The sequence below is a fragment of the Microchirus variegatus genome (assembly GCF_963457635.1).
Source record: "Microchirus variegatus genome assembly, chromosome: 14".
Classification (NCBI taxonomy): Eukaryota; Metazoa; Chordata; class Actinopteri; order Pleuronectiformes; family Soleidae; genus Microchirus; species Microchirus variegatus.
The window spans coordinates 13,068,902-13,095,347 of record NC_139815.1 but is presented as its reverse complement, the minus strand read 5'-3'; the positions used below and the strand labels follow the sequence as shown (position 1 = coordinate 13,095,347).

Below are 26,446 nucleotides of genomic sequence, written 5' to 3'. Positions count from 1 at the left end.
AGCAACAAATCATGTTTCATCCTCAACTGAAATAACAGTAGAATATTTGTCAAAATTCAACCAGGGGAAGTCAACTTAAGTGTTGCTGCTATACTTACATGGCTGTGCGCCGCCTGTGGCAGAAGATAATGCTTGTACTGTAGAGATCGTACCGTAAAAAATCTCTAGTTTGGTGTCATGCCAGATATTTTGGGTGTACGAGAGTTAATGTCTCATTCTTGGTTTGGGTTTTCAAAGATGTCTAATTTAAAATATTCCAGTCAAGATTAGTCTAAAATGTATCTGTGGTGGATCTGCATGAATCTTTAGCCATGGTAGTCACTAGTCAAGCATGACGAGCAACCATTTCTGGCCAATGTGAGACAAAAACATGGCAGAAGCTGCTCCATTGAAGTAAGATGTAAGATGACTAAAATGTCATGACATCTAATTCTCTGACTGTCCTAAATAACTGACAGCTGAGTCTGATGCATTTTCCATACAGCATATGCAAACGTTTCCCAAACAGCGTTGTTGAAAACTGGCTTCTGAAGCCTCACTAATACACTTTTTTACAGTGCAAACATATCAATGAAGGGACAATCTCAAACCATGTGCAGATGTGAAACGTTGCATCACACAAGTTCTCCTCTGATAAACACTGTATTTAAGTGATAGTTCAGTGTTTTTGAGGTGTGGTTTTATGTGGCTCTGACACATAGCACCGGCTAACCAGCACACAAGGTAAAACAGCTATTTGCCACTTGACAAAAGACTCTATTAATAAAATATACAGTATTCCTGTTTAAGTCTACACCATCTTAATACTGAATTTTCACAACTAAATCTCCCCTCAACTGAAGTTTATATCAGTTTGCAAACTACTCACTCCCCACATCAAGTCCATAGAGAAAATCGGTGATTTTACATCACAGGATACACAGGATTTTATTAGGTGTGCAATATTATTGGCACGATATCGGCATTGGCTGATATTGCCTGGAAAATGTGTTATCATATATGGGCAAACACACCGATATCTGATATCTGATATGACCACAACAGTAGGCTAAATGAGCTGCTACCTCCTTGACTTCTATGCCAGCGTCCTCTACAACTATTTATTTTGCTCAATGAAGAAAACTTATCTACATCTGCTGTGACACGAGTAGGCCAAAATATTATGTTCATTTCACTACAGAATAGATTAAATGACCTCTGCCGGAAAAACATACAGTATAGTATATTGGTATTGGTATCAGATATCAGCTCCTCATATATCGGCATATCAGATATCGGCAAAAAGTACAATATCATTAGTATAAAAGTATAAGTTTGAAATCCTTAATTTAGGTTAACTGCATTAAATTAAAGGTCCCATATTATACCCTATTTCTCTAAGTTAAACTAGTTCTCTGGTGTCCTAATGAACATGTCTGTGACATGCTTTGGTCAAAATACCATAAGGATGAAGCAGCACAGCAGTTCAATCACCCTGCCAAAACAACCCTGTTCAGAAAGCTCTGTTTAGTAGTATCTCTTTAGGTCCACCTTGAAAAAAAGTAAAACTAAACTTAAGGGACAGGAAATGACATCAGCCACAGAGGCTACTGGGAGCTAACAGCAGTTAGCATTTGGAAAAGTGTTCATTTGCAGGCTCTAGCAGGCAAATTGACGTCATATATAACATGTATCCACTGGACAGATAACTCCTCTGAGGCTGGAAGTTTGTGTAGAACTCTGTGCTGCACTGTGGAGCCAAGAAGAGAACTTTTCGCAGACTTCTGGTTTTCGGATGCCGTTCCCCTCGCCAACACTCTCGCATGTATTACTGACAAAGCGGAGCTCCGTGAGACAACAATTCCAGGAATTTAGCGCATTGTAACGTCCCAATGAGCGCGGAAGTCAACATTACGGGTTTCATCTCCTGTACTTAGACTGATGAGGACCACAAAAACATGAGTGAGTCATCTTTTTTCACAATTTGCCGACTCATAGGGCCTCCAGAGTCCCAAATATAAGGATTTAAATGTTTAAAAAGTTGATTTTGCATAATATGGGACCTTTAATAAACGAGACAGCAGTAGCTCCTATGCAAGTTGCAAGTTAAAAATAATGCTTTTCTCTGTGGGCTTTGGTGCAGGGGAGTGAGCGGTTTACAGAAATTGCTGTCTCGTGGCAACACACTCTGAAGATGTCGTTGGCTTAATCAAGTGAAGAGCTTGTGTCTTACATGAGTCTCCATAGTGACATTTCTTCAAGGGAAGTTGTTGATCACAACACTTCACCTTCGGCATTTTAGGAGTGCATTCTTAAAAGAAAAAAAGAAAATATTTCAAAAATGCACCTGTGAACAAACACTGAAATGATTGTGCCTAATAGGCCGATTATCTGCTTTAAACAAACCAAAAAAATTATAATTTTATTGTGGGCAGCCCATTCTTTTATCACCTACACATGTGATGAGGGGCTGAGCAGCATTACAAACTCCTAGTACAAGACTCTGATCTTTGCCAATCACTGGCACCTCTGCCTGCAGTCATGTTCGGTAACACCTGGGTGTAGTGAATCTCTCAGTGCTTTTGCCAACCAGGCTTTCCACATGCACTGACTGAAATCTCTAGACCTTAGCGTCATGATGTGTCTGCCCAGCTGAGCAGAAAAACAGCAGATTCTCACGAGTGGCATCATGTGACGAGGCCTCTGCACTCTGAGACTCTATTGACTGCTTTACTGGGAATATGTGGGCAAAACACTTTTCACATTCCACTGCAGACGTCCAGACAGTTGCCTCTACCACCCTGTATAGTGTTTTAAGGTTTTAATCTGTTTCCACTTGGTTCCACTGAATTCCTTCCATTGTTCTGTTCAGTCAAAGAACAATATTATTTTGTCAGTTGCTCACAACTGAGGAGAGGATTCCTACAGTTATGCAGTTACATTCAAACCATTGTCAAATGAGTTCAGGCAATGATGATTAAATTATCTAAATTAGGAGCATTTTCCATGTATGATAAGCATTTATCGAGCCTGTTGATGGTTCGATCAGTAGGAGAAAACCCTGTAAGAGTTCAGAGAAGGCACACACACAGCTACCATAACCCTAACTTTAACCCTACAGCTATTCTTTTAAAGACAAACAAGGTCAGTGTTGCACACATGTACGCACACATGCACGCGCATACTAGGGATTGAATGATATGGGATTTTCTATGGCTGATGCAAATCTTTAGAAATCAGTGCAGCCAATGGCCAATAAATGATACACTCATAGAAATTGCTAAGTAGAACCATATAAGGTTTTTCAGCTTGTCCTCATAGGAGATCCCTTTTTGGCTCCAGGTAGAACCAACCCTTTTGGAGGGTTCCACCAAGAACCCATTTAAAATCCTTTATTCGGGAACAGGGTTCTAAAGGGTTCTCTGGATCAAAATGGTTCTTACTGAAACCTTTAGTGTTACCAAGAACCCTTGGAAAACCCTTTCTTCGGGAAAGGGTTTTTCAGAAGCAAATGGTTCCAGGTAGAACCTCAGCCCTTGTAGAAGAACCCTTTTGGAACCCTTATTTCTAAGAGTGTACCAAGTTGTTTTTGGGCTCATATTTTGGCTGTTTTTTTAACCGATGATGCACAAATTGCTTAACTTTCATTACTATTTAGTAGACTATTTATTGAACAGCACTGTCTCGTTACTGTCAGTTAATATCTGCAGTTTGTCAGCTTGTATAGCTTCAATTAAAAAAAAGTAAATATTGAATACTTGAAACATGTAATCAAAAAATAAATTAACATTGTCAATAATCTTTCATACAGTTTTAGTGAACAGCGTTTATCTAGTTTGTTATTGGGTTTATGAAGTTTATGTTCAGACATTAAAACCATCTTGTGTTTATGTTGTGTTTTGTCTATGGTTCACGACCAGAATTAGACAGAAAATATTTGTTGTTGTGTTTGCAGCAGTAGTAGCAGTGGTACCCGATATAATCCATATAATGTGAATGTAATGGAAACTGTGGGTTAGTTGACTGGAATAAGATTAACTAATACTAAAACACTGAGCTTTCCTAATCAGTTCCTGATCCTTTGTCTCAGTTAAACGAGGATTAGCATTTAACCCAACTGTATGTCCGACAATGAAGAGCAACCTTTTCCTGCTGTGAACTGTCCTGCTCTGTAGTGAACTGTCATTTTTCACAACCTTTTAATTATTTTTAATCGTTTGGTCAAAAAAAAATGCCAGAAAATGTTGAAAAATGTGGGCATCAGTGTCCACCAACCAAAAGGATTCCAATTTTGAAGATTTTGAATTAGCCCTAATCTGAATATATTTGGGCAGTGGTCAGTTGGTCAGACATAACATAATCTGGGATGTTTGACAGTATTGATGGTCATGATTTGTTACCTGCAGCCGTAGACCAAAAATATCTTTATTACTTAATTTTCCCAACGTTTCTTATGTGAATCTGTCGACTTACATTGATAGACGTCCAGTACTAAATTGCCAGAATGCCCCTTTTATCTAGAAGTCACCTTAATGTGTCTTTTTTGCTGCCTCTCTGGAGGGCAACAACAGCAGTGAGTTGTATGCTCAAGGTGGGATCACACTGTATACATCGAAGGGCGTCTGTTCTGTTACTGACTGGGTGCAGATTAGAGGAGCTGAGGAATGCGTTGTGTGCATTTTCTCCCAATTGTAATAGTGGATATGCAATGCAATGCATGCATTTGTTTTGTTTTATCTAAATATCCTCTCTGTGCACACAGTTTATATTCACACAAATCCATCATATAGAAATCACATGAGTGATAATAAGAGTGTTAATAAGCAACAAAAATAAGTCCAGAAATGGCACACCTGCAAATAAATTTGGTCAGCTCTGTCTGCTTGAGTTTAGTCATGTCATGTGATCTCTGATGTCACACTGTATTATGTCATCATCCATTTCTCTGTTAGGTAGAGACGAGGCTGCTGTTCTCTGACTCATCAAAATGTTCTCTCCAGTTTTAAAGTGCTCCATCTTATGTTACATGGTGGAGGGTGCCAGTGTGTTTCTTTGTATGTTTGGACTTGACAGGACCAGTAGTCCTCATAGAGACCAGAACCTGGTCCTATTGTGGCAGGTTCTCAAGTTTGGGGCTAAGATTTTAAATGAGGTTAGGTTAAGTTTGAGGTTATGGTTAGGTTTAAGGGTTTGGTTAGGTTTGTCCAAAAGAAAGGAAGTCAATGCAGTTTCCTCAGAAGAGTGTGTGTGTGTGTGTGTGTGTGTGTGTGTGTGTGTGTGTGTGTGTGTGTGTGTGTGTGTGAGCTTTGTATCCCTGTCTTTTCATTAGCTTCTCAATCATCACCAATGAGAATTTCAACTCGTATTCTAATCTAGTTCTAACCTGATTCTTAAATCCAGTCAAAAACTGTCCACAATATTATCACTTGTTCATTATATGAAGTCTAGAATTCAAAATGATCCTCACACACACACACACCTACATCTGTTTCACATGTCAGTAGGTGTCGATGCTGAATTATTTAACACTACAATGTGTGTGTGTGTGATTACCACTGTTTTGCTCAGTAGCACAGTGATGTCTCTAACTCAGTAGTGCTATTTTTAGCTTTCTCCCTCCCTCACCCTCCCTCCCTCTGCCTCTCGCTCCTTTTCCTTGTTGCTAGGAGGCTGCAAGGACCGTCTCCTAAAGGGACCAAAAAAGTGAAACTGACTAATGAAATGGTGGAATGCAGAGGGAGGGAGCAGTTTGCTGTTTCTTTACTTTTTTTATATACCCATTCTAAGAAAACAGTTTGGAGCTGGAGCAACACAAATATGCACATGAGCAGATAAGGGCAGAGTTTTAAATGGAAGTTGCATAAAATTATTTCTGATATAAGGCAGAGGCTGCTGTGAACACTATGCTCTCTTATAAATACATATTATATATACATACACTACAAGTCAGTGATGGTTATTTAACCTCTTAGCATATTTCCTTTCCATATTTCTTACTTTAAATTGCTGCAGTGCCATTCCTATCATCTTAATTTACAATGTAAACAATATATTTTGTTTTAGCTTGGAACCAGACACCACACATTAATAGTGTACTTAAAATCCTAACCCCTTAAAGTGACTGAAGATGAGATATACAGCATTAATTATATTTTCATTGACAGTGTATCTATACAACACAGTTAAGTTAGTTTATAGTTCATATTTTAATGGTCTAACTGAAATAGTTTGTTAGTGTTATTTGTCAGTTGAGGCAGAGATTTTTACTGTTGGAACCTTTGAATTTTAAATGCCAGTGAACTGTTTTCTTTTCATTCATTGTCCATTAAGGATGTTGATATTGACAGATATTTTAGCTGTGTTTATTTGTGTCTATTTAATTTTCGGTTGTGATCTGTGGTTTGATGATACTGACCGTTCCTGTGGGTCTTTTAGTTGTTGCACTCTTACTCTGCAGATGCACATAAACATATTCAGTTTATGTCTTACTAAAGCTCTCTAGCAAAGGTATAAAAGGGATGATTTATTCCTTTAATTTCCTTCTTTCTTCATTAGTTATTATTGGATATGTCTGGAGTTTTGATCTAAGTATTCTTGGGGATGGGGCACTAATAACTAAGAAGGATTTTTTGCTTATTTTTATCGACCACTCTGGTGTTCCCCCCCTTAGATTCCGATGTTGAATTAAACGCTCTCACAGCTCGATTTTATGAACTCAGCATATTTTCTGCTTGCTCGTCTATCCACACAGCCAACGACTTTCCAAGACAGCAGCCACAGAACCAAACTACCCAGCTGCATCTCTTCAGCACTAATTGAGATTCTAAATATACTCTGCTGTGTGAGATGAAGCTTAAATGCTTCCATCACCCGCTGCAGTGATGTTCCTCTCCAAAAATGACTCCTCCTCCAAATCTCATTTTTACAGTGCCCTTGACAATGGCCGACACAATGTCATTGGACTGAAGGTTGATTATGACGAACACTGCTTTGGTAACTTATGAAAGCTGCTTTCAGCGCCAGGCATCAGGCATCAAGCACACCACCACCACCAAGAGTTAAGCCATGTGAACTTGTCAGTGCAATGTAAAGGAATCACTATATGTGCTTAGGAAATATTTACTGTGCCTGTGTGTCTTCAAACATAATATCAGAGAGCATCTTTCTTCTGTCTGTCTCACTCTCTCTGTTTCGCTTCCTTCATTATGACAGCAGAATGAATTGGGATGGGTGATGTAGAGTGAGGAGAGATGCTCCATGAGTAAATCAATTGTGCATGGTCTCCTTCTCTCAGACAAATGTTTATGTTTGAGTACATGTCTATTGTAGGCTGTGTGGACCAATTGTTAAGGAAACCTTCTTTGTGAGGACATTTTGACCTTGTGAGGACATTTTGACTAGTCAAACAACTTTAACAGGCTTTTTGAGGATTAAGACATGGTTTTGTTGTTAGGGTTGGGTTTAGACACTTAGTTGTGATGACTATGGTTAGAGTAATGTGCTAGGGAATGTATTGTGTCAATGCATGTCCACACAAAGGATGCAAAACCAGCGCACATGTGTGTTTATACCTGTTAAGTCTATCAGTAGGATAGGAAACACTGGTGTGTATGGCTGCCCTTACAGACAGTGTCACTAGAGGAATCACAAGGTACCTCGCAATACGATATGCGATACATGGTCCATGATACCAATAATGTTATTTGTGTTTTCTTTGTCAAAAGTTGTGAAGGGTACCAAAAATAAACATAGATCCATATTCTCCTACTTGTTGGTACCCTTCTGTTGAGGTTCCGAGCACAACAGTCTGGCTCAAGGTTTGATGAAGATGATTTAAGGTTGCTGAGTTTTATTTCCGTGTAACTCTTCGTGTAAAATTCTTTGAGGCTGCAGCTGATATTTCACACCATGAATCATATGAGAGACAGAATGAGGGAGTAAGGTGGAGGCTGCGTTTGTGTGGTGAGCATGTCATGATTCAGATGATCGGAAGTGAAGCAGCAGACCAATTTGATTAACAAGCTTCTCTCCTCGTCATACTCCACAATAAGGTCCTGTCATTGACTCTGCGAGACTGTCATCAGCAGTTTATATAACTAACCAGAGAAAAGCCATAAAATTGTTGTTGGTGCTCCTGAAAGGCTATGTGCTCATTGTCATGTGCTTCAGTTATAAGAAGATGACTTTTTATCTGAAACAAAGATGCCTCCTTCATTTCATTTTGAGGAGAAAAAGATGTAGAATTGGGCATAATTGCATCTGTTTTAATGTTTTGTTGTTCAATAGATATGTTCTGGGAGAAGCTAGTCCTGATAACATGAATCAGAGTAGTGGTACAGAGTCAAAAGAGAATGCAACTTTGACCTCAAATTACTTAAAAGATGATTTTGTTATAATGGCTTCTTATTCACAGAGTTAACTAATTGGCTACCAGCCATTTTCAGCACATAAATGCCAAGCGTTTTACAGCATTTTGACTGATTTTCCAAGACCCACAAAACGTTAATCGTCAATGTAAACACAGAAACTACCAAAAGAGTAGCCTCTTCTTTCATCAGACGTCATGAGTAGCGAACGATTGTATATGAATTGACGTTTATAGACGTCATTGGCAGCCAATGAGTTAATAACAATAAGAAGGATAATACATTTTATTTATATAGCACTTTTCATGAACTCAAAGTCGCTTTACATTAAAAGCACAAGAATGACAAAGACAAATAGGTTAAAAACCATGGCCTTGAAGAGGAATGATTTGAATGAGGAAAGGTCAGATTAGTCGGAGATGGAGTTCCAGAGGGTGGGGGCTGCAATGGAGAAGGCTCTGTTTTGTGCTTAATACTGTATATTCCCAACATTTATATATGTGTGTATACATGTATATATATACGTATACACACACCCTTATGGCAAAAGCACAAACGTAATAAACTTGGTACGCTATACTAGTGGGACACAAACACTTACAGTATCTGTAGAATTGAAACTTTTGAACTTTACAGCTGTTGGAACACTAACTTTGATTATACCCATGCTACACACACACAGGCATGTAGTCACTGCACGAGTCTCTGGGTTACTAAGGTTATTTCTTCATTCAGGAGACAGTCATCCGATAAACCCTTAGAAGTCGGGCCTTTCAATGTGTGTGTGTGTGTGTGTGTGTGTGTGTGTGTGTGTGTGTGTGTGTGTGTGTGTGTGTGTGTGTGTGTGTGTGTGTGTGTGTGTGTGTGTGTGTGTGTGTGTGTGTGTGTGTGTGTGTGTGTGTGTGTGTGTGTGTGTGTGTGTGTGTGTGTGTGTGTGTGTGTGTGTGTGTGTGTGTGTGTGTGTGTGTGTGTGTGTGTGTGTGTGTGTGTGTGTGTGTGTGTGTGTGTGTGTGTGTCTGCATTTGTCATGCATACCTTTGTCTGCTGGATTCCTCAGCCATGTGACCGGCAGTGATCATCGCTGTTTTTCCCCTCGTCTGTGATCAGCTGATAACCTCCAGTCACAAGTCTGAAGCTTCATAGTAATGTGTGTGTGTTGCTATTTTATGTAATGACCATAGAACCTCTACAACCGCATTCTGCTGTTTTCTCTTCAGCTACTATTTGTTCAACATTTAATTCCCACAACTTCATTGACCATTAGAAGACATGTGCTCATGATTGTGGAGACACAAAGCCCAGTGTTTCTCCAGGACATTGTGAATTAAATCATAGAGAAAAGTAGTATAAGCAACTCCCCGTCCATTCTCCTGTCAAACATATTCTGCAAAATCAACTTTTTAATCATATAAATCCTTATATTTGAGACTCTGGAGGTCCTATCACTCAGCAAAGTGTGAAAAAAGATGACTCACACATGTTTTTGTGGTCCTCAGTCAAAGTACATGCGCTAAAACACGCGAGAGTGCTGGTGAGGGCAACAGTATCTGAAAACCGGAAGTCTGTGAAGTCTGCGAAAAGTTCTATTCTTGGCTCCACAGTGCAGCACAGAGTCCTACACCAACTTCCAGCCTCAGAGGATTTATCTGTCCAGTGGATACACGTTATATATGACAGCAATGTGCCTGCTAGAGCCTGCAAATGATCACTTTTCCAAATGCTAACTGCTGTTAGTTTCCGGTAGCCTCTGTGGCTGATGTCATTTCCTGTCCCTTAAGTTTCGTTTTAATTTTTTTTTAGGTGGACCTAAAGAGATACTACTAAACTGAGCGTTCTGAACAGGGCTGTTTTGGCAGGGTGATTAAACTGCTGTGGTGCTTCATTCTTATGGTATTTTGACCAAAGCATGTCACAGACATGTTCATTAGGACACCAGGGAACTAGTTTAACTTGGAGAAATAGGGTATAATGTGTCCCCTTTAAATATGCTGACGGTGGAGCAATCCAGTCAATTTATCAATGTTGTAACCTTCTTGGAAAACTCCATGCAGCACTTTATCACAACAGGATTTTCCGTAAAGGAAGCCAAGGAATTGTCAGTAAAGTGTACATCATATATAAAGCCTGCACCCCTGATACTTAGTGTAGTTAAATTTCTGTTTAATACTACTTTTCCTTGAATCATGTTTTAAACCCTGCTATTGTTTTTTTCTCTCAGCGTGCTCGGGTGTGGATCCCTGATGCCGAGGAAGTGTGGAAGTCGGCTGAGCTCGCCAAGGACTACAAAAATGGCGACACCTCTCTGCAGCTCATGCTGGAGGATGGAACGGTGAGATTCTTCCCTTTATTTATTACTTCCTTCATTAGCTCATAGCTCACTTTGAAACCATGTGGACTTTGTTTTACTGCTAATACATACCTTTTCTGACTAACCTAGTTTACTTTACCTGGCCAGCAACTAACAATCACAAACTAGTATTATACAAGAAAGTAAATGCTAGACCAAAATGTATATGCAGCTTGTGGATTTACCATTCATCTTGAAAAGTCTCTGCTTATAGACAAAATCAATGAAGTACCATAAGTAAGTAAAGTTTTATCACTGCAGTGGTATCTCCACTCGCAGTGTGAATACAACCTTCCTCTCACGGTTAAACTGCAGACTGTAACCAATGGAGGACTCCTCTGGTCACGAAAGAACATCAGGGAACTATGGTGGCCTTCATAACCATAGTTACTAAATTTACTATGCTTTTTAAACAGTCAGAGCCAGAAAACCTATTGAAGGATCTATAAAAAATTATTTATGAAAAGGAAACTTGTTCACTGTCAGCTAGGGATGCATGATTTTGGAATTATTGCCAATATCTGGTATGCTGATCTGTGCCCAACTGCAACAGTCATTCAGTCTCTTCTGTAGTATAATTAACACATATTGCATGAGATATACATTTTCTTCATTGTGCAAAAATTAATAAAGGCAAAGAAACAATAGTATGAGAGGCTGCAAGCATAGAAATCGGTAGGTCAGTAGGGCTCTCGATGTATTTGCCGATATTCAGTACTACATTTTAAAACCAATATCAGCTGATACCGATATCGTGATATAATATCAGCTACTGAATTTATGATCTATGGAAGATCAAAGTGGGTATTTCTTTTTTATATTTACCATGTAATCCCAACACAATGTCTGCATCTCTGTTACAACTCCCGTGGTGTGTTTTTTTCCTGATCGTCCCCAGAACATTGAACACAAGCTGGACCCTAAGACGAAGAACCTGCCTTACCTGCGCAACCCTGACATCCTGGTGGGAGAAAATGACCTCACAGCGCTCAGCTACCTCCACGAGCCGGCTGTGCTCCACAACCTCAAAGTCCGCTTCATCGACTCTAAGCTCATCTACACTTACTGCGGTAGGAAGTCGCTCCTGTAACAAAACCGAAACTGTGTGTTGTCAGTTCTTCAACTGAATTTTATGAAATGAAAACAAGCGACACCAACTGTCATTTTTACAGAACATGTATACTACAACTGTGCGATGAAAACATGTGAATATGTTATTGTTATATTTTGAGTGATCCACTACTATACACATGTTTGAGTGTTTGTAATTGTGTTTATGAGACAGCATGGATGATTTTATAGTTCATACGTTTAACACTGATTTCATGTCTGTGACATTTGTTGTATTTATGCTGCAAGTCATTCCTTGTTATTTTTTCGTTCAGCATTCATCTGATGTCCTCTGCCAATATTTTTGCACTGTTATATGAAGCTAATTTAAGGGCCTAAATACATTTATTTTTATTTAATTTTTGGAAAATCTCAACTTGCCACTTGTGTTGGTGTTTGGAATTTATTGTTGGTGGAAAAAAAGTCACTTTATAAGTCAGCTCAGCACAATGTAGGTTTCAGGGTCTCTTTTTATTCACTTTTTAGTTTTGACTAGTGCAGTGCCCGTAGGAAATCTGTATTCCTATAGTGGGAGCTAAAGAAGATTTTTCAGTTATGGTAATGCCTGATAAGGAACATGAAGGCTAACATAATACAAACACTGTGCATGGCTGACAGTCACAACTTCTAGCTACGCAAATGCTAATCGAAAATGAAAACATTTACGTTGTGCCTAATGATGTTGCACAGTGTTTGTATTATGTTAGCCCTACGCTAATGCTAATCATAGCCTCGCTAGCTTACCTTTGGAAACAGGTTCGCCAAGTTAGCCGCAAAGTAGTAGCATGCTAATGCAAAATAAATATAATTGCGTATTGGTGAATGGACACTTCTTTGTTTCAGTATAACACCATGTTCTGCGGTGAACCGTGTGAAAATGTCTCACCCACCGTGAGGACAGCCTCTTCACTCCCACCTCCCTGCTTCAGACAGCGCAGCTGCTGCTGATGAGCCGCTGCCTGCCTGGTGTAGCGTGATAAATCAGCGAAAGTGCAGCATGATTAAAATTCCTCCAAAAAGTTTGAAAATCAAGGATGTACACCATCAGGCCATGCTCAACCCATATCCAAAGTCTTAGGGTGATCTGACTAACGGTCAGCGAGATATGCCTGTCACAGACAGACAGACACACAGACAGACACACAGACGCAACTTGCTTTATAGATAGATGTTTGTTTTTCAACATGTTATTGGTATACTGATTATTATTCGATGTCTGTGTGATACCTGGTGAATGCAGCCCAATCAAGCTGCAGGTGAGGTCATACCTTTTTATATGTGTCACAGGAATCGTTCTGGTGGCCATCAACCCATACGAGACCCTGCAAATCTATGGATCAGATATCATCAATGCCTACAGCGGTCAGAACATGGGAGACATGGACCCACATATCTTCGCTGTGGCAGAGGAGGCTTACAAACAGATGGCCAGGTCTGTGTGTGCGTGTGTGTCAGAGAAAGAGAGAGTGTGTGTGTGTGTTACCTGAGTAGCTCTCGTTCCATTCTCCTTGTTGCTCAGCCCCCCTTCTCCCTTTAGGGTTTGTGGGTCACCACGAGACAGAAATAGCCTCAAAGTGGTCTCACCGTCTCTATTTCTCACTCACTTTGCATACATGCATGTTTTTTTCATCAACATCCATCTAATCGATCATTGTGACCCCTTCTGTGTGTCAGAGGCACAGAAACAAATACTGCAAAAGTGGTGATTTGGTCACTCTTCATTACTTTCAGACTGATTTGGCTTCTTCTTCTTTTTTACTCTATTTTCAAAAATGAGTCAAGCAAACATAACAATATTAAAAGTAACATATAAAGTTTGACACTTGCTCTGATTTAGCCACCATTGTTAAATAAAGGCTCTTTGTGCTAGCAAAACTCGAAGACCCTGGAAGTAACTCCGAGCCGTTCCTCCGAATGTTAGCCTTACCCTGAGGATTTTACAATCATGCTACTTTTACCACAGACATTCATTCTGTCTGCGGTCACCTGACGCTTTTTGTTTAACTTCTCAGGGACGAGAGGAACCAATCAATTATCGTGAGTGGGGAGTCCGGAGCGGGAAAGACGGTATCAGCCAAATATGCCATGAGATACTTTGCCACAGTCAGTGGCGCTGCCAGCGAGGCCAACGTGGAGGAGAAAGTCTTGGCTTCCAATCCCATCATGGAGGTAAGGACTCGATTCTGAGCTTTTAGATGTTTTATTTCACTCACTGAACTCAACTGTACAAACAACATTTACGATTACAGGCGATAACACTTAAAGAAATTAGTTGTGGGTTTGTAGAACAAGATGTGACCTCTTTCACCCGTACTGCTGTCATCAAAGTGAAAGCACTCCTCCCTTATCCTGGCATTTTGTGTAAAGAAATGCTTGCGTTTCATGGTCCAATAACACTACAGTATATTCACAAGCGAGGTTGATTTGTGAATGATATCGTTTGTGGTCCTTCTCTCATCTCTTCTCCTTCTGGCCTCAGGCTTCCCGCTCACTGTGATAATACAGCTCTTATGTGTGTGACTGTGTACTTGTGTATATCCTCCTGCAGAGTCATAGGGACAGGAGGAGCTGGAGCACTCTCCTGTGCACATATGTCACTACCCCCACTTCCATCCCCCAGCACTGCTAACACGAGTCTCCTCCTCTCACCCACCACTTTGACCTCAAGCCAATCAGCAACAAGCTTTCAGAAATGAAAAGAAAGCTTTCATTATATTGCAGTGATGTCACCGCTGCCTTTAAGCCTGGATGCATAGTAGATGTTTGCATCGACCTTTGCTGTATTACAAAACCCAGGAGTGCAGGAGAGAGTTTGTGCTTCTAATTCCTGTTTCATGTGAAAGACACTTTTTCTCCAGTGAATGACAGTTTGGCTTTCAATAAGGACATTAAGTGGTGTTACACACACAATTTAAATGTGTTGAAACCAGTTGATTGTGTAGCTAGCGTCTGTGTGTGTGTGTGTTTGTACGCAGCCTCACCCATCAACAGACAGTCCCCAGTGACACCACTGGTGAGACCTACAGTATATATTGAACCAAGGCTGCTGCCTGCAGATGATTTAACTCCTGTGTGTGGAAGGACAGAGATCCACGAAGTGCTTTGTCCAGTGTGGACCTCCAATAAAGATTGTGGTGTGATTGTGTTATAGAATCAGCTTAATATGAGGATATAGAGAGGGAAAAAAATAGGGATGAGCTGATAAGATATTTGGTATTGGTCCGATACTGGTGAAAATCACTGGATAGGATATCAGACGGATAAAAATATAAAATCCAATACAATTTAAAAAAAAAACTATTATCTCATGCTTTACTATGCACATATCGGTACGGTATCGGTACATACTCTAGTTATATACTAGTTTTTGATATCGGAATCAGTATCAGGCAGGAAAAGTGGTATCATGCCATCCCAAGAAAAAAACGTATATCTATGCATTTATATTATAATATTTGTATGTAGGTACTTCATTATCACTGCACATTATAGCCCCATAACACTTCTTCTTGACAGTTGATGCATTTCACATGTTTACTGTGTCTGGTAAATACCTACTACCATTTACCATTTTGGACCAGTCACCTCAGGTTGGTGGATCAAACCCTGGTAGCATCGTTCCAAAGCTGTAGAAAAATGTTACCTACAGCCTCTCTGCTCAGCATGAAAGTAGAGGTGTGTAAGTACTCAGTGATAAGTACAGTGTTAAAGTGTCCAGTATTTAGTGTGACTTACACACTTGAACAATAACACATTAGCACTTTTGCGCAGTACTGTATCATGAACTGGCTGGATGCTCTGTCATGGAGTCTACTCCTCTGAGTGACTTTTGACTGATGTCTACAGCTTCATATTTACTGGACAATATGACACGGATTTCCTCATCTAACTCTTGATGAAGAAGCCTTTTATCCAAAAGGTTGAACTACTTTTCTTATTCAAGAGCCATATTATTCTTAAAAATAATTTCCACTGTGACATTGGGCCCTTTCGTATTGTAAGTATTGTATGTATTGTAAGTTGTGTTTAGGGCTGCAACTAATGGTTATTTTCATAATCAAGTCATCGGTCATCTGATTATTTTCTCAATAATCATTTGGCCCATAAAATGTCAGAAAATGTTGATCGGTGTTTCTGGAAATGATGATGTTCTCAAATGTCATGACATGGAGAGAAGAAACCAGAAGATTGTTGCAGTCACAGTTTGATTTGTGATGACATTTTAGTTCAGTATTCACATCCCTAACCCCAACCCTTAATAAGGTAATAATAAGAATAATGAATATGAATAGGTCTTTCTTTTAACAATCTCTGATATTAAAAGCTCTTGTGATTTGCTAATTTCACTGTTTCAAATTGCACTTTCAATTACATAATGATCAGTTGTTCAGGCTTAGCATTCATACCCACAGATAAAATTACCACTCACTCGACTGTTGTGGTATTCTGCGACACCTGGAACTACCCCTCGCCAAATATTCAATTTTAAATCAAATTTATTTAAAATAAAACTGAACCTCTGCACCATCTGCGTTGTGTTTCACTTTAAACGCTGTCACCTGAACTGTGTGTTTTTGTGTTTGTCACCCAGGCCATTGGAAATGCAAAGACCACCAGGAATGACAACAGCAGTCGTTTCGGCAAATACATCGAGATTGGCTTCGACCACCGCTACCGCATCATAGGCGCCAACATGAGAACATATCTGCTGGAAAAATCACGAGTGGTCTTTCAGGTGAGCGCACAAATGCACACCACGAGATCACACTTCCATAGTGTTTTTGTTTGTTACATTGACTTAGATTTATTGCATTTCTCACTGCAGTTTCAGAGATAGTTGACCAAGCATGAGTCAGAAGATCTTGATTTGTTATGGCATTTGTCAGTCTCTTTACATTATCTTGTTTCCTTTAAATTATTTTATGTTCGTCTAATTAATAAACATACTGTTTGTTGTGATTAATACAGACAGAATGAAGAAATCAGTTTAAATATAACAGCTGTAGCTACTGATGCCATGTTGTACCAGAATTACTGCTTATACAAAAACCACATTTGTGACTTTAAACTCAATTATGGACTTATTTCAGTAATTACTTGCATCATGTTTTTTGCACCTGGACTTTCCTTTCAGTGAATGAATGACACACAGAAAGTATTAGATATTTACTGTATTACATATTTACATATTATGATACACTGGTCTGTTCTTCCTGTATTAGCTCTTGAAGGCAACAGACAGTCATGTATTTGCATCATGCAGCTCTACAACTGCACTATGACACAGAATATTTTTTTGTTTTTATGTGTTTATATATATTAAGCCCAACTACACGCAAACACATTATATCACTATGCTGGTGACTGGAAATTTTTTACTGACTGTAGAACCGATGCACTTTAAATTTATTGAATTTAAATCGGTTTGTTTGGCAGGGGCAGTGTATATTTCTGCAAATGTACCAGAGTTTGCCAAAAGGCTATTTTTCATCTGCAGTTCCTGGACAGAAAATAAAAACAGCAAGATAAAATATCAGATATGTACAAACGACAATGAAGATAGTATGAACAAAAGACTGCCAACAATCCCGTGAGCAGACAGAATAAAAAAGACAACAATACGATAAATGACAACAAACACAATGAACACCAATGCTGGCTAAGACAAGATGGCCAAGACAGTAGGACCGTAAGGTTGGACAGGACACACTTACTGAAAATATATATTTTAATGTTGGAATGTCTGACTATTGATGAACCACGCACCTGCACACAGTAAATATTTTATCTTTGCCATATAATAATATGTAACATCAGACCACACTAGGCCACATGCTGGACAGGAAATGACTGCTCTCACAGTAGACCTTTCTTTTAGCACTATATATCCACGATATGTCACCAGAACTACATAATCAATACAATACTTTTAATTACTGATCTTAAGAAGATTGCACATTTTCTCTCCCTGCTCCCGTGCAGTCACTGCCTCACTGATTTTCATCAGCTCACTGAGCAAGTCCTGTTATACCCTTGTGTGTGAGCCCCTGTGGGTGTGTTTGCTCACTGGTGGGGCAAGAATGTCTTAAGTAGACAAAGTAAAGGGGTATGTTACTTTTGAACACATGCTCTCTCACTCTCTCTATTGTCATAGGACAACAGTGTTGAGGAATGAGGAAGTTGTTGCAAAGATGTGCTCACTTTCCTACTCGCATTTTTCACATGTTTGTCTCCAGTACCACCCATTTATAGGTGTGTGCGACTGTGTGCATGTGTGTACTGTATGTCGAGGAAAAAGTGAGTCTGGTAAAATGAACATTTTGCATCGGTTACATCTGTTGATTTGCCTTTGAGTAGTAACAAGCAGACACAGTTAATATTCCCTTCATTTTAAACATTTAACCTGTGATAAGAACCTCACAAAATAATTTTTTGTCTGATCAATAACATTCACGTGGTGTATATGAATAAACTGAGTCTACTGCTGGTGGATATGCAGCTTTTCCCTTTACATTGTATCTGCTCCATGTTCTCTTTCAGGCAGATGAGGAGAGGAATTATCATATCTTCTATCAGCTCTGTGCATCATCACATCTGCCTGAGTACAAGACTCTGAATCTGAGTAAGTGTCTCTCCCACACACTCTCTCTCACTCACACACACATTTCATTTTCCCAGAAAACAGATTTTCATGTTTGTCACAATCTGTCATTAATTTCATTGCCAAAATTAACTGAAGTTAAAATGAATAAAAAGTACAGGATAGTGCAGATTTTTCTTGTTACTCTGAGTTGGATTTTCATTCATGGACATTGCCAAGAAATTGAGTTTTAGCACAATTTTTTCATCACTTCCCACAAACATGCACCTACTCCAACATGTGCCATTCATCAGCCTTAAACCAGCAATTTACTAGTCAAACCCACATGTACTAACAAACCTAAGGTTCAAATAACAATCTAATGTTTATTTCCCTGCATTGATGCCTCTCCACAGCATGAAAACTGCCGAGCAGTGAAAATCCATCATCCCTGTGATTTGCTCAGCCAAGCAAAAAGACACTTAATGTTTAATTGCCGTTGTCTCTGATGTTATGTATCCTGGTCAGGGCTATATTTAAACTGCATCGGCACCCGGGGATTTACATGCTGCTTTTCGTAAGATAGAGCCAGCCAGGGTATTAACAACAACGTCCCCCCCTTCCCAAACATCTTAAAAAAAAGAAGAAAAGCTTGACCACAGCAAGGTGTCTGAAGTGCACTGATCACATTTGTTAGTTCCAGCAAATGCATTGAGTCTGTGGTTGAACAGGCTCTCAGTCAGTGCAGTGCACTCCCACTGTGAACTCGCACCTGCTCTTCCTAGTCATGGGACGGACGGACGGACGGACACGAACACACACACACACACACCCCCCCACACACACACACACACACACACACACACACACACACACACACACACACACACACACACACACACACACACACACACACTGCTGGCACTGTCTCTTACAGCAACTCAGTTGGTTCACACACTCACACTCTCTTAAACACACACACACACACACACACACACACACACACACACACACACACACACACACACACACACACACACACACACACACACACACACACACACACACACACACACACACACACACACACACACACACACACAGCTGCTCTCTTTTCCTCTCCTGTTGACTTCCTGGCTCTGTAAATGGTGTGGTTGTTACAGCCATGTCAGTGCCTCTTGTTGCCAGGCAACACGCCATGCCTTAATTCAGTGTGAAGTGTGTTTGAGGAAAGTGATTATGGTAAATGTGACATAGTTGTGTGTGTGCGTGTCTTGTCTTGTCGTGCTTGAAGTTGTACCAACTCTTCTGGCTTAAACACTGACCTTGTCGGGACCAGTGGTCCTCATGGAGACCAAAACCTGGTCCTAACAGACAGAACCTCATTTCTGATGCTAGAGTTAGGCAAATGAATGGAAGTCATTGTGCGTCCCTAAGAAGATAGCATCACAAATGTGTGTGTGTATGTGTGAAAATCAGCTGCTTTCAGACTTCAGACTTTTCTGTGAGTGAGTCAGACTGTGATAATTAGATTGGTGTCATGGTAGTGTAAGTGCCTGTAGAGCCGGATTGTATTTACACCTCATTTGAAGCAGGTGATAATGAGCAAGGGGAAAAATGATCCTCAAGTTAGCTTTTATTTTTGTCTGCTGGTAAAACCTTGCATTCCTTTTCTCTCAGAGCAACCATACTCAATGACTGAGAATGTCAATAAACCCCTTGTTTCCAAGGTGCAGATGCTTTAAAAATAACAGTAAATAAACTAAAATAAGATATTTAACGTGGGATGTGTCGTAGCAATAAGCAGTACCAAGAAGTAAATGATTTTATTACATCATGTTATAATTTAATTCTGTCATAAAAAAAAAAAAAAGAAGAAGATAAAATTGTCATGGTGATGTTTTGCAAATATATTAACGTTGTGTGACTTTCCATCAGGCAGAGCCAACGACTTCCTTTACACAAGACAGGGCCACAGCCCCGTCATCGAAGGTGTGGACGACACCAAGGAGCTCCGCGCCACACGCCATGCCTTCACACTGCTCGGTAACTCACTTCCTTACAAAACACACACACATGCACACACAGACATCTGTCAGTGTTAAAGATGAAGATACTGTATTTGTAACGCAGGAAAAGGTCAAAGTCTACAGTACAGTCAGGTCCATAAATATTGGAACATCAACACAATTCTCTTCTTTTTGGCTCTATACACCACTACAATGGATTTGAAATTAAACGAACAAGATGTGCTTTAACTGCACACTTTCAGCTTTAATTTGAGTAGGTATTTACATCCAAATCAGGTGAACGGTGTAAGAATTACAACACTTTATATATGTGCCTCCCACTTTTTAGGGGATCAAGATGGAAAGCAGTCACTCATTGTTACATCAGTATAAGCTAAGTGTCTGTGTGTTTGTGTGTGTGCATTTGTTGTCTGCAGGTATTAATGAGTCCTATCAGATGGGTCTGTTTCAAGTTTTGGCTGCAATTCTTCATCTTGGAAACGTGGAGATAAAGGACAGAGATTCAGACAGCAGTATCATTGTTGTGAGGATAAAGTTATTTAAATTGGTGTTATTGTATTACCATTGCCATTCTGCTCGATTTCTCCCGGTAATGACTTTAAATCTCATCTTTTTGCTCAGCCCAACAATAAACACCTGATGGCGTTCTGTGAGCTGGTGGGCGTGACCTATCAGGACATGTCTCACTGGCTGTGCCACAGGAAGCTGAAGACTACCTCGGAGACGTACATCAAGCCCCTCCCTCGTCTGCAAGCCACCAACGCCCGCGACGCACTTTCCAAACATATCTACGCGAAGCTCTTCAACTGGATCGTAGAACACGTCAACAAGGCTCTGATCACCAACATCAAACAGCACTCCTTCATTGGCGTCCTTGACATCTACGGGTACATCTGTGATTATTTTCTGATGCATATTGAACCAGTATCAGTTTATGTCATCCGTTTGATAAATTCGTCAATTTATTAAAAGATGTGTATCATCTGCTTTTTCCTCCTTCTCTTCTCAAGGTTTGAGACATTTGAGATCAACAGCTTTGAGCAATTCTGCATCAACTATGCTAATGAGAAACTCCAGCAGCAATTCAACATGGTGAGCAGCATGTCTTATACCTGTGTTGGATGACACGTCATTTCCACAGAGGTGAAATATTAGACTATAATGATTTAACCCACCCACTGTTTGTCTCTGTCTTTGCACAGCACGTGTTCAAGCTGGAGCAGGAGGAGTACATGAGGGAGCAGATTCCCTGGACTCTGATAGACTTTTATGACAACCAGCCCTGCATCAACCTCATAGAAGCCAAGATGGGGATCCTGGACCTGTTGGACGAGGAGTGCAAAGTACTTTTGATTTATTTAAAAAATATATTTAAAGCTGCATTAGGCAGAAACCGTACATAAATTGTTGTGTTTAATGAGCAGGTCATTAAAATATACTATAATTTATATAATATTGCGGCTTCAGTCCTGAGGTCGTTTCATCAGATGGCCAAAGGGATTTTTTTCATCTCTGAATCTCTACTGAAAAAGACACCTGTTTAACTGCGGATATTGTACAATTCTTTTAATTGAATAGGCATTTGTTGCCTATACAGTAGTGTTGAATTTCCCTGTGATTGGTCACTGTCTGCTGTCATCTGTAAGGTTGGTAAACAGACACTTGAGGAGTTGCACAAATCTATCTAGTTCCGTCCCAGATAATTTGATTAAAAAAAATAAAAAAACTCCTCTACAGGTGTGAAGTATTTAGCGTGATCTACCCTTACACTTGAACAATAACACAGCTCTGTTAATACTGGAGTGGTACCTTAATTCATGTTACTGGTAAATCCGGTGTTTGACCTACTATTTCATTTAAAGAAATATCTGCTGTAAAAAAAACATCTATTACGCCAGGTTTATTCAAGACATGCTTGAGCATTACATACACATGTTGCATGAGTTAAACTCATTGACAGCTCACTTATATATAAGAGCAGCTATACGTCACATCACTTAATTCCAAATTCCAATGATCACAGAATTTGTCAGACAGAAACACAATCGTTTCTTTGCTTTGTTTCCAATTTTGCACAGGGAAACTATCGTAGACAGACACAAGGTTATCCGAATGTTGTTTTTAGGGAGCTGTTATCTTGAATAATACAATGTATTTGTTTGTAAAAGCTGAGATAAAACTGGTGCTAATGTTCCATTCAATGTTAGTGTAATGTTTTGGCAGGTGGAGATCACTTTAAACACACAGTCAAAGTTTCTCTATATCTGTACCACAGACATTCATAGCTCAGATAACTAACAGTCTTAACTAATCTACCTGTGGCTCACCTGAAGGTTGTTTTATAGACTGTTGACTTTTGAGGTGGGCCGCAAAGCTCACACTGTAGCAGGGAAATAATCAAAAAATCAAAAAGATGTATGCATGCATTGAGTGACAGGCATAAAAGCAACACATATGAAGTTTAATTTATGTTGTGTTTTTTTTTAACAGGTTTTCTATTATATTTGTCACTGATATGTGCTGTGAATACTATTTTGATTGATTGCTCTGTGTTTTCTCCTCTTGTTTGCCAGATGCCAAAAGGTTCTGACGATTCCTGGGCTCAGAAACTGTACAACACCCATCTGAAAACCTGCTCCCTGTTTGAGAAGCCACGCATGTCCAACCGCGCCTTCATCATCCAACATTTTGCTGACAAGGTGGGCCTGAAGGACGCTGTATTTGTGTCAAGTGTGCATTAATCATAGGCGTGTAATGTCAGTCATTAGTTTGGCACTTTAAATGTCAAAAGTTGTTCTTTTCATATGTAGCTGTTCTGAAAGATTAGTGTTACACTTTTCCTTTTGAGCGACACAGATATTGTTTCAGGACAGGCTGTGGCTGCAGTGGCTGCTGCAGTGCTGGTTTGAGGTATTTTTAGAATTTTTAGCTGCAGGAAATGCTGCTTCTTCTATTGTTATCACCGTTTCCAAGCAAAGAAAAAGGCATTTTCCCATCTGTGAGCATCTATACAAGTCTTATACGTTCTACTGAGGTGTGACAAAGTATAGGAATCACAATACATGGTTATACTTAAATAGGTCAAGGACTCATGTAGGGCTCTTGACATGAGATGAGATTACAACATCTCTAACTAAATATTTGGAATGTTTTAGGTTAGTATTGAAATTGGCATCCAGAATTTGGGTTGAATATGAGCTCTGTCTGAATAAAAATAATGAGATCTTCATGAATGATGAGAACTTCACATAATTTGAAACCAAGTCAGTTTAAGACATTGAAGGTTTAGTCTGCTGCTCATCTGTGGAAAATAAATAGAAGGAAATCAAAGGAATCATAACATCCTACCAGTCATGTGGAGGAAATTTTATGTTGGCAGCATTAGAAGATTTTTACTGAATACAGACCCTGCATGTTTGTGCTGTGTTGCTGTTGAGCAGGTAGAGTACCAGTGTGATGGTTTCCTGGAGAAAAACAAGGACACCGTGAATGAAGAACAGATCAATGTGCTGAAGGCCAGCAAGGTGAGGCACACAAACACAGACACACATTTACTGTACATCACAGTGTGCAAAGTCAAGCGCAGATCCTGTAGAGGCAGTTGAGATACAAGCGCTGTCAATTATGTGGTACAAAGCTGTGGCTGCTGATCTCTGGGATGAAACACATGGCAAACGATTAATTACTGACCTGAAGGATTAGGGAAGCAGTGCCCTCTACTGGTCATACAGATGTTGTGGATGTTTGATCCCAGCTCTGACACTGATTGGTTCAGTGGGTTAAACATGACTCACTGAGTACAACATACCATAACCTCTCATTTTATCATTTTATGAAGGGTGATATCACACTTTTAAAGTGATCTAACACTATCAACATGAAACTGAAAAATATGATAATTAATCATAACTTAATACATATTTTACTTTTATATGTATTTGATTAGAATACTGCGGACTATAGTATACTACTTCAAAAGCATGCATGCACTATTAACTCTGAAGAAATCAGATTACACTGACTGACTGACTGTGTGTGTGTGTGTGTGTGTGTGTGCACACACTTAGTGTGTGTGCATGAGTATGTGTGATTAAGTCTTAGTTACACCTCCACTAGGTCAAAAGAACATAAGCCTTTTAAATTTTTTAATAAATCCTTGCTGATAGTTTAGGATTAGGATCACGGCTGCACAGGCACAAAACACTTGTGAACACACACACACAGACACACAGAGGTGTAGCACATTTATCCCAAATGCTCAGTGACCTTTGACTATTCTCTTGTAGACGCCATCAAGAGCTGAACTGGGTAAGGGCTGAAATACTTTCTGCTCTAACCTCTAACAGCCACGTAGCAATTACACACACACACAAATACTGGTACATGGAAATATAGTCTGTTTCCATGGAGATTAGTGGGAATTAGTTGGTAGTAAACAATATTGTCCTTTTTAATGAGATTTACAAAAAGTGGTGGTAAAATAATATGGATGCATATCATGAGAAAATATTTTAATTGAGGTAATTGTGAGGTTGGATTTTGGTGAATGTATAAGCAAAATATATAACATAAAAACATGACACATTTATATCCTCATGAGTCGCTGAGCTTGTCGACATGCACCCTCTGTTTTTTTATCCAGTGTTGACAACCATCAACTGACAACTGACTACTGTCAAGCTTGATAGTTGATAGAATATTCCAAACTCTAATGGCTCCAGGTGCCGGTGGTCACGTTACAACTCAAAACTGCATTACTGCATTTCTATCAACCACTCTTTTGTACCTGTGTTTCAGTTGGAGGCATGATGTATTTGGAAATCCAGTGTTTTGAGTTGAATCTGAAAAAAAAAAAAAAAGAATCATTGTCCCTCCATCACTGTGCTGTGTGTCTTCATCTTAAGTCTGCCTGGTTTTTATTTCCTTTTCAGTTTGAATCAAAGTTCAAGGTTTTGATGGGGATTGCAATGATTTTGAACTTTTGGTTTTTGGTTTCCTTTAACCTGCCCTTTTATTGTCATTGTGTTTCTGTTGTCAATGTCTCCATATGTTGTTCATGTATGTTTGGTTTTGTCCTCATCATGACAACCCTTCCCTGCCAGCAGAAGGTAAACAGAGGCGTTCTGACGACACTGGGCTGCCTCTAGCTCTTCCTTTAGCTGCTTTTTTTTGGTCTTTTATTGTTCCTCCTTCTTTGTCTCCCTCTCATCTCTCTGGCACTGAGCTATTATCACTCCTAACACCACTGAAGAGATTTCGGGTGTGTGTGTTTGTTGCATGGGAAACACTAAGGCACTCGGGGATGACGTGGAAACAAGAGACAAAGGAAGGAGGGAATTAACATTTTCAGAATAATAAAAGCAGCACGGCTCTGGCTGTCCTGCTTAATGAAGGCGGTGAGAGAAGCAGCATGACACTGTTCAGAGCACAGCAGGAGGACCTGAAGCTGCACATGACACAGCATCCTCCTCATATAACCACCGTGTTATATGAAACATGAGTGATATGAGTGCATGCTCTACTAAAGGCATTCATTTTACATGACAAGATCTGTCATTTAACAATGCCATGCAGTCATATATGGAAACATCATACCGTCATATATGACGACATATAACCCTTTTTTTTTAAAATTCCATTGGATTCATACATTACATTTTATCAACTCTCTGTTATTTTAACAAATTAAACTAACACTAATCGACAAATCAAGCTCATCTACTTAAACTGTCTGACAGCACTTGGAAATGTTGAGGTATTTAACTCGCATGACAAACTGTCGTAATGTTCAATAATTAGATGATTATGGTATGTAGAGCTAGACATTTTAAGAGGTAAATCATCATTATCAATGTGCAGAAAGTATCCATCCTTTGTCTGTATGTACTACACAGTAAGTAAGAAAAACCCAAACACACAGAGGAGGTGTGATTTATAGTAGATTAACTGAAGTGTACTTTAAATGCTTTGTCATCAATTTGTTTCTCAGCAAGTCGATATTGCCTTTAGTGGCTCGTGCTTCCATCAGCTACAG

At 39.5% G+C, this 26,446-nt stretch overlaps 1 protein-coding gene across 1 annotated transcript in view; it reads left to right on the top strand.

Moving 5' to 3' along the window:
- Window positions 1–26,446, top strand: part of myo5aa (myosin VAa) — a 55,639-nt gene that overhangs the window by 8,669 nt on the left and 20,524 nt on the right. The window contains exons 2-14 of the mRNA XM_083900877.1: window positions 10,564–10,674; window positions 11,591–11,762; window positions 13,090–13,234; window positions 13,815–13,971; window positions 16,394–16,537; window positions 18,343–18,424; window positions 20,321–20,428; window positions 20,829–20,935; window positions 21,034–21,299; window positions 21,423–21,504; window positions 21,615–21,755; window positions 22,986–23,111; window positions 23,853–23,936. Coding sequence (XP_083757003.1) covers window positions 10,564–10,674; window positions 11,591–11,762; window positions 13,090–13,234; window positions 13,815–13,971; window positions 16,394–16,537; window positions 18,343–18,424; window positions 20,321–20,428; window positions 20,829–20,935; window positions 21,034–21,299; window positions 21,423–21,504; window positions 21,615–21,755; window positions 22,986–23,111; window positions 23,853–23,936 — 1,725 coding nt within the window. The remainder of the gene's footprint in view (window positions 1–10,563; window positions 10,675–11,590; window positions 11,763–13,089; window positions 13,235–13,814; window positions 13,972–16,393; window positions 16,538–18,342; window positions 18,425–20,320; window positions 20,429–20,828; window positions 20,936–21,033; window positions 21,300–21,422; window positions 21,505–21,614; window positions 21,756–22,985; window positions 23,112–23,852; window positions 23,937–26,446) is intronic.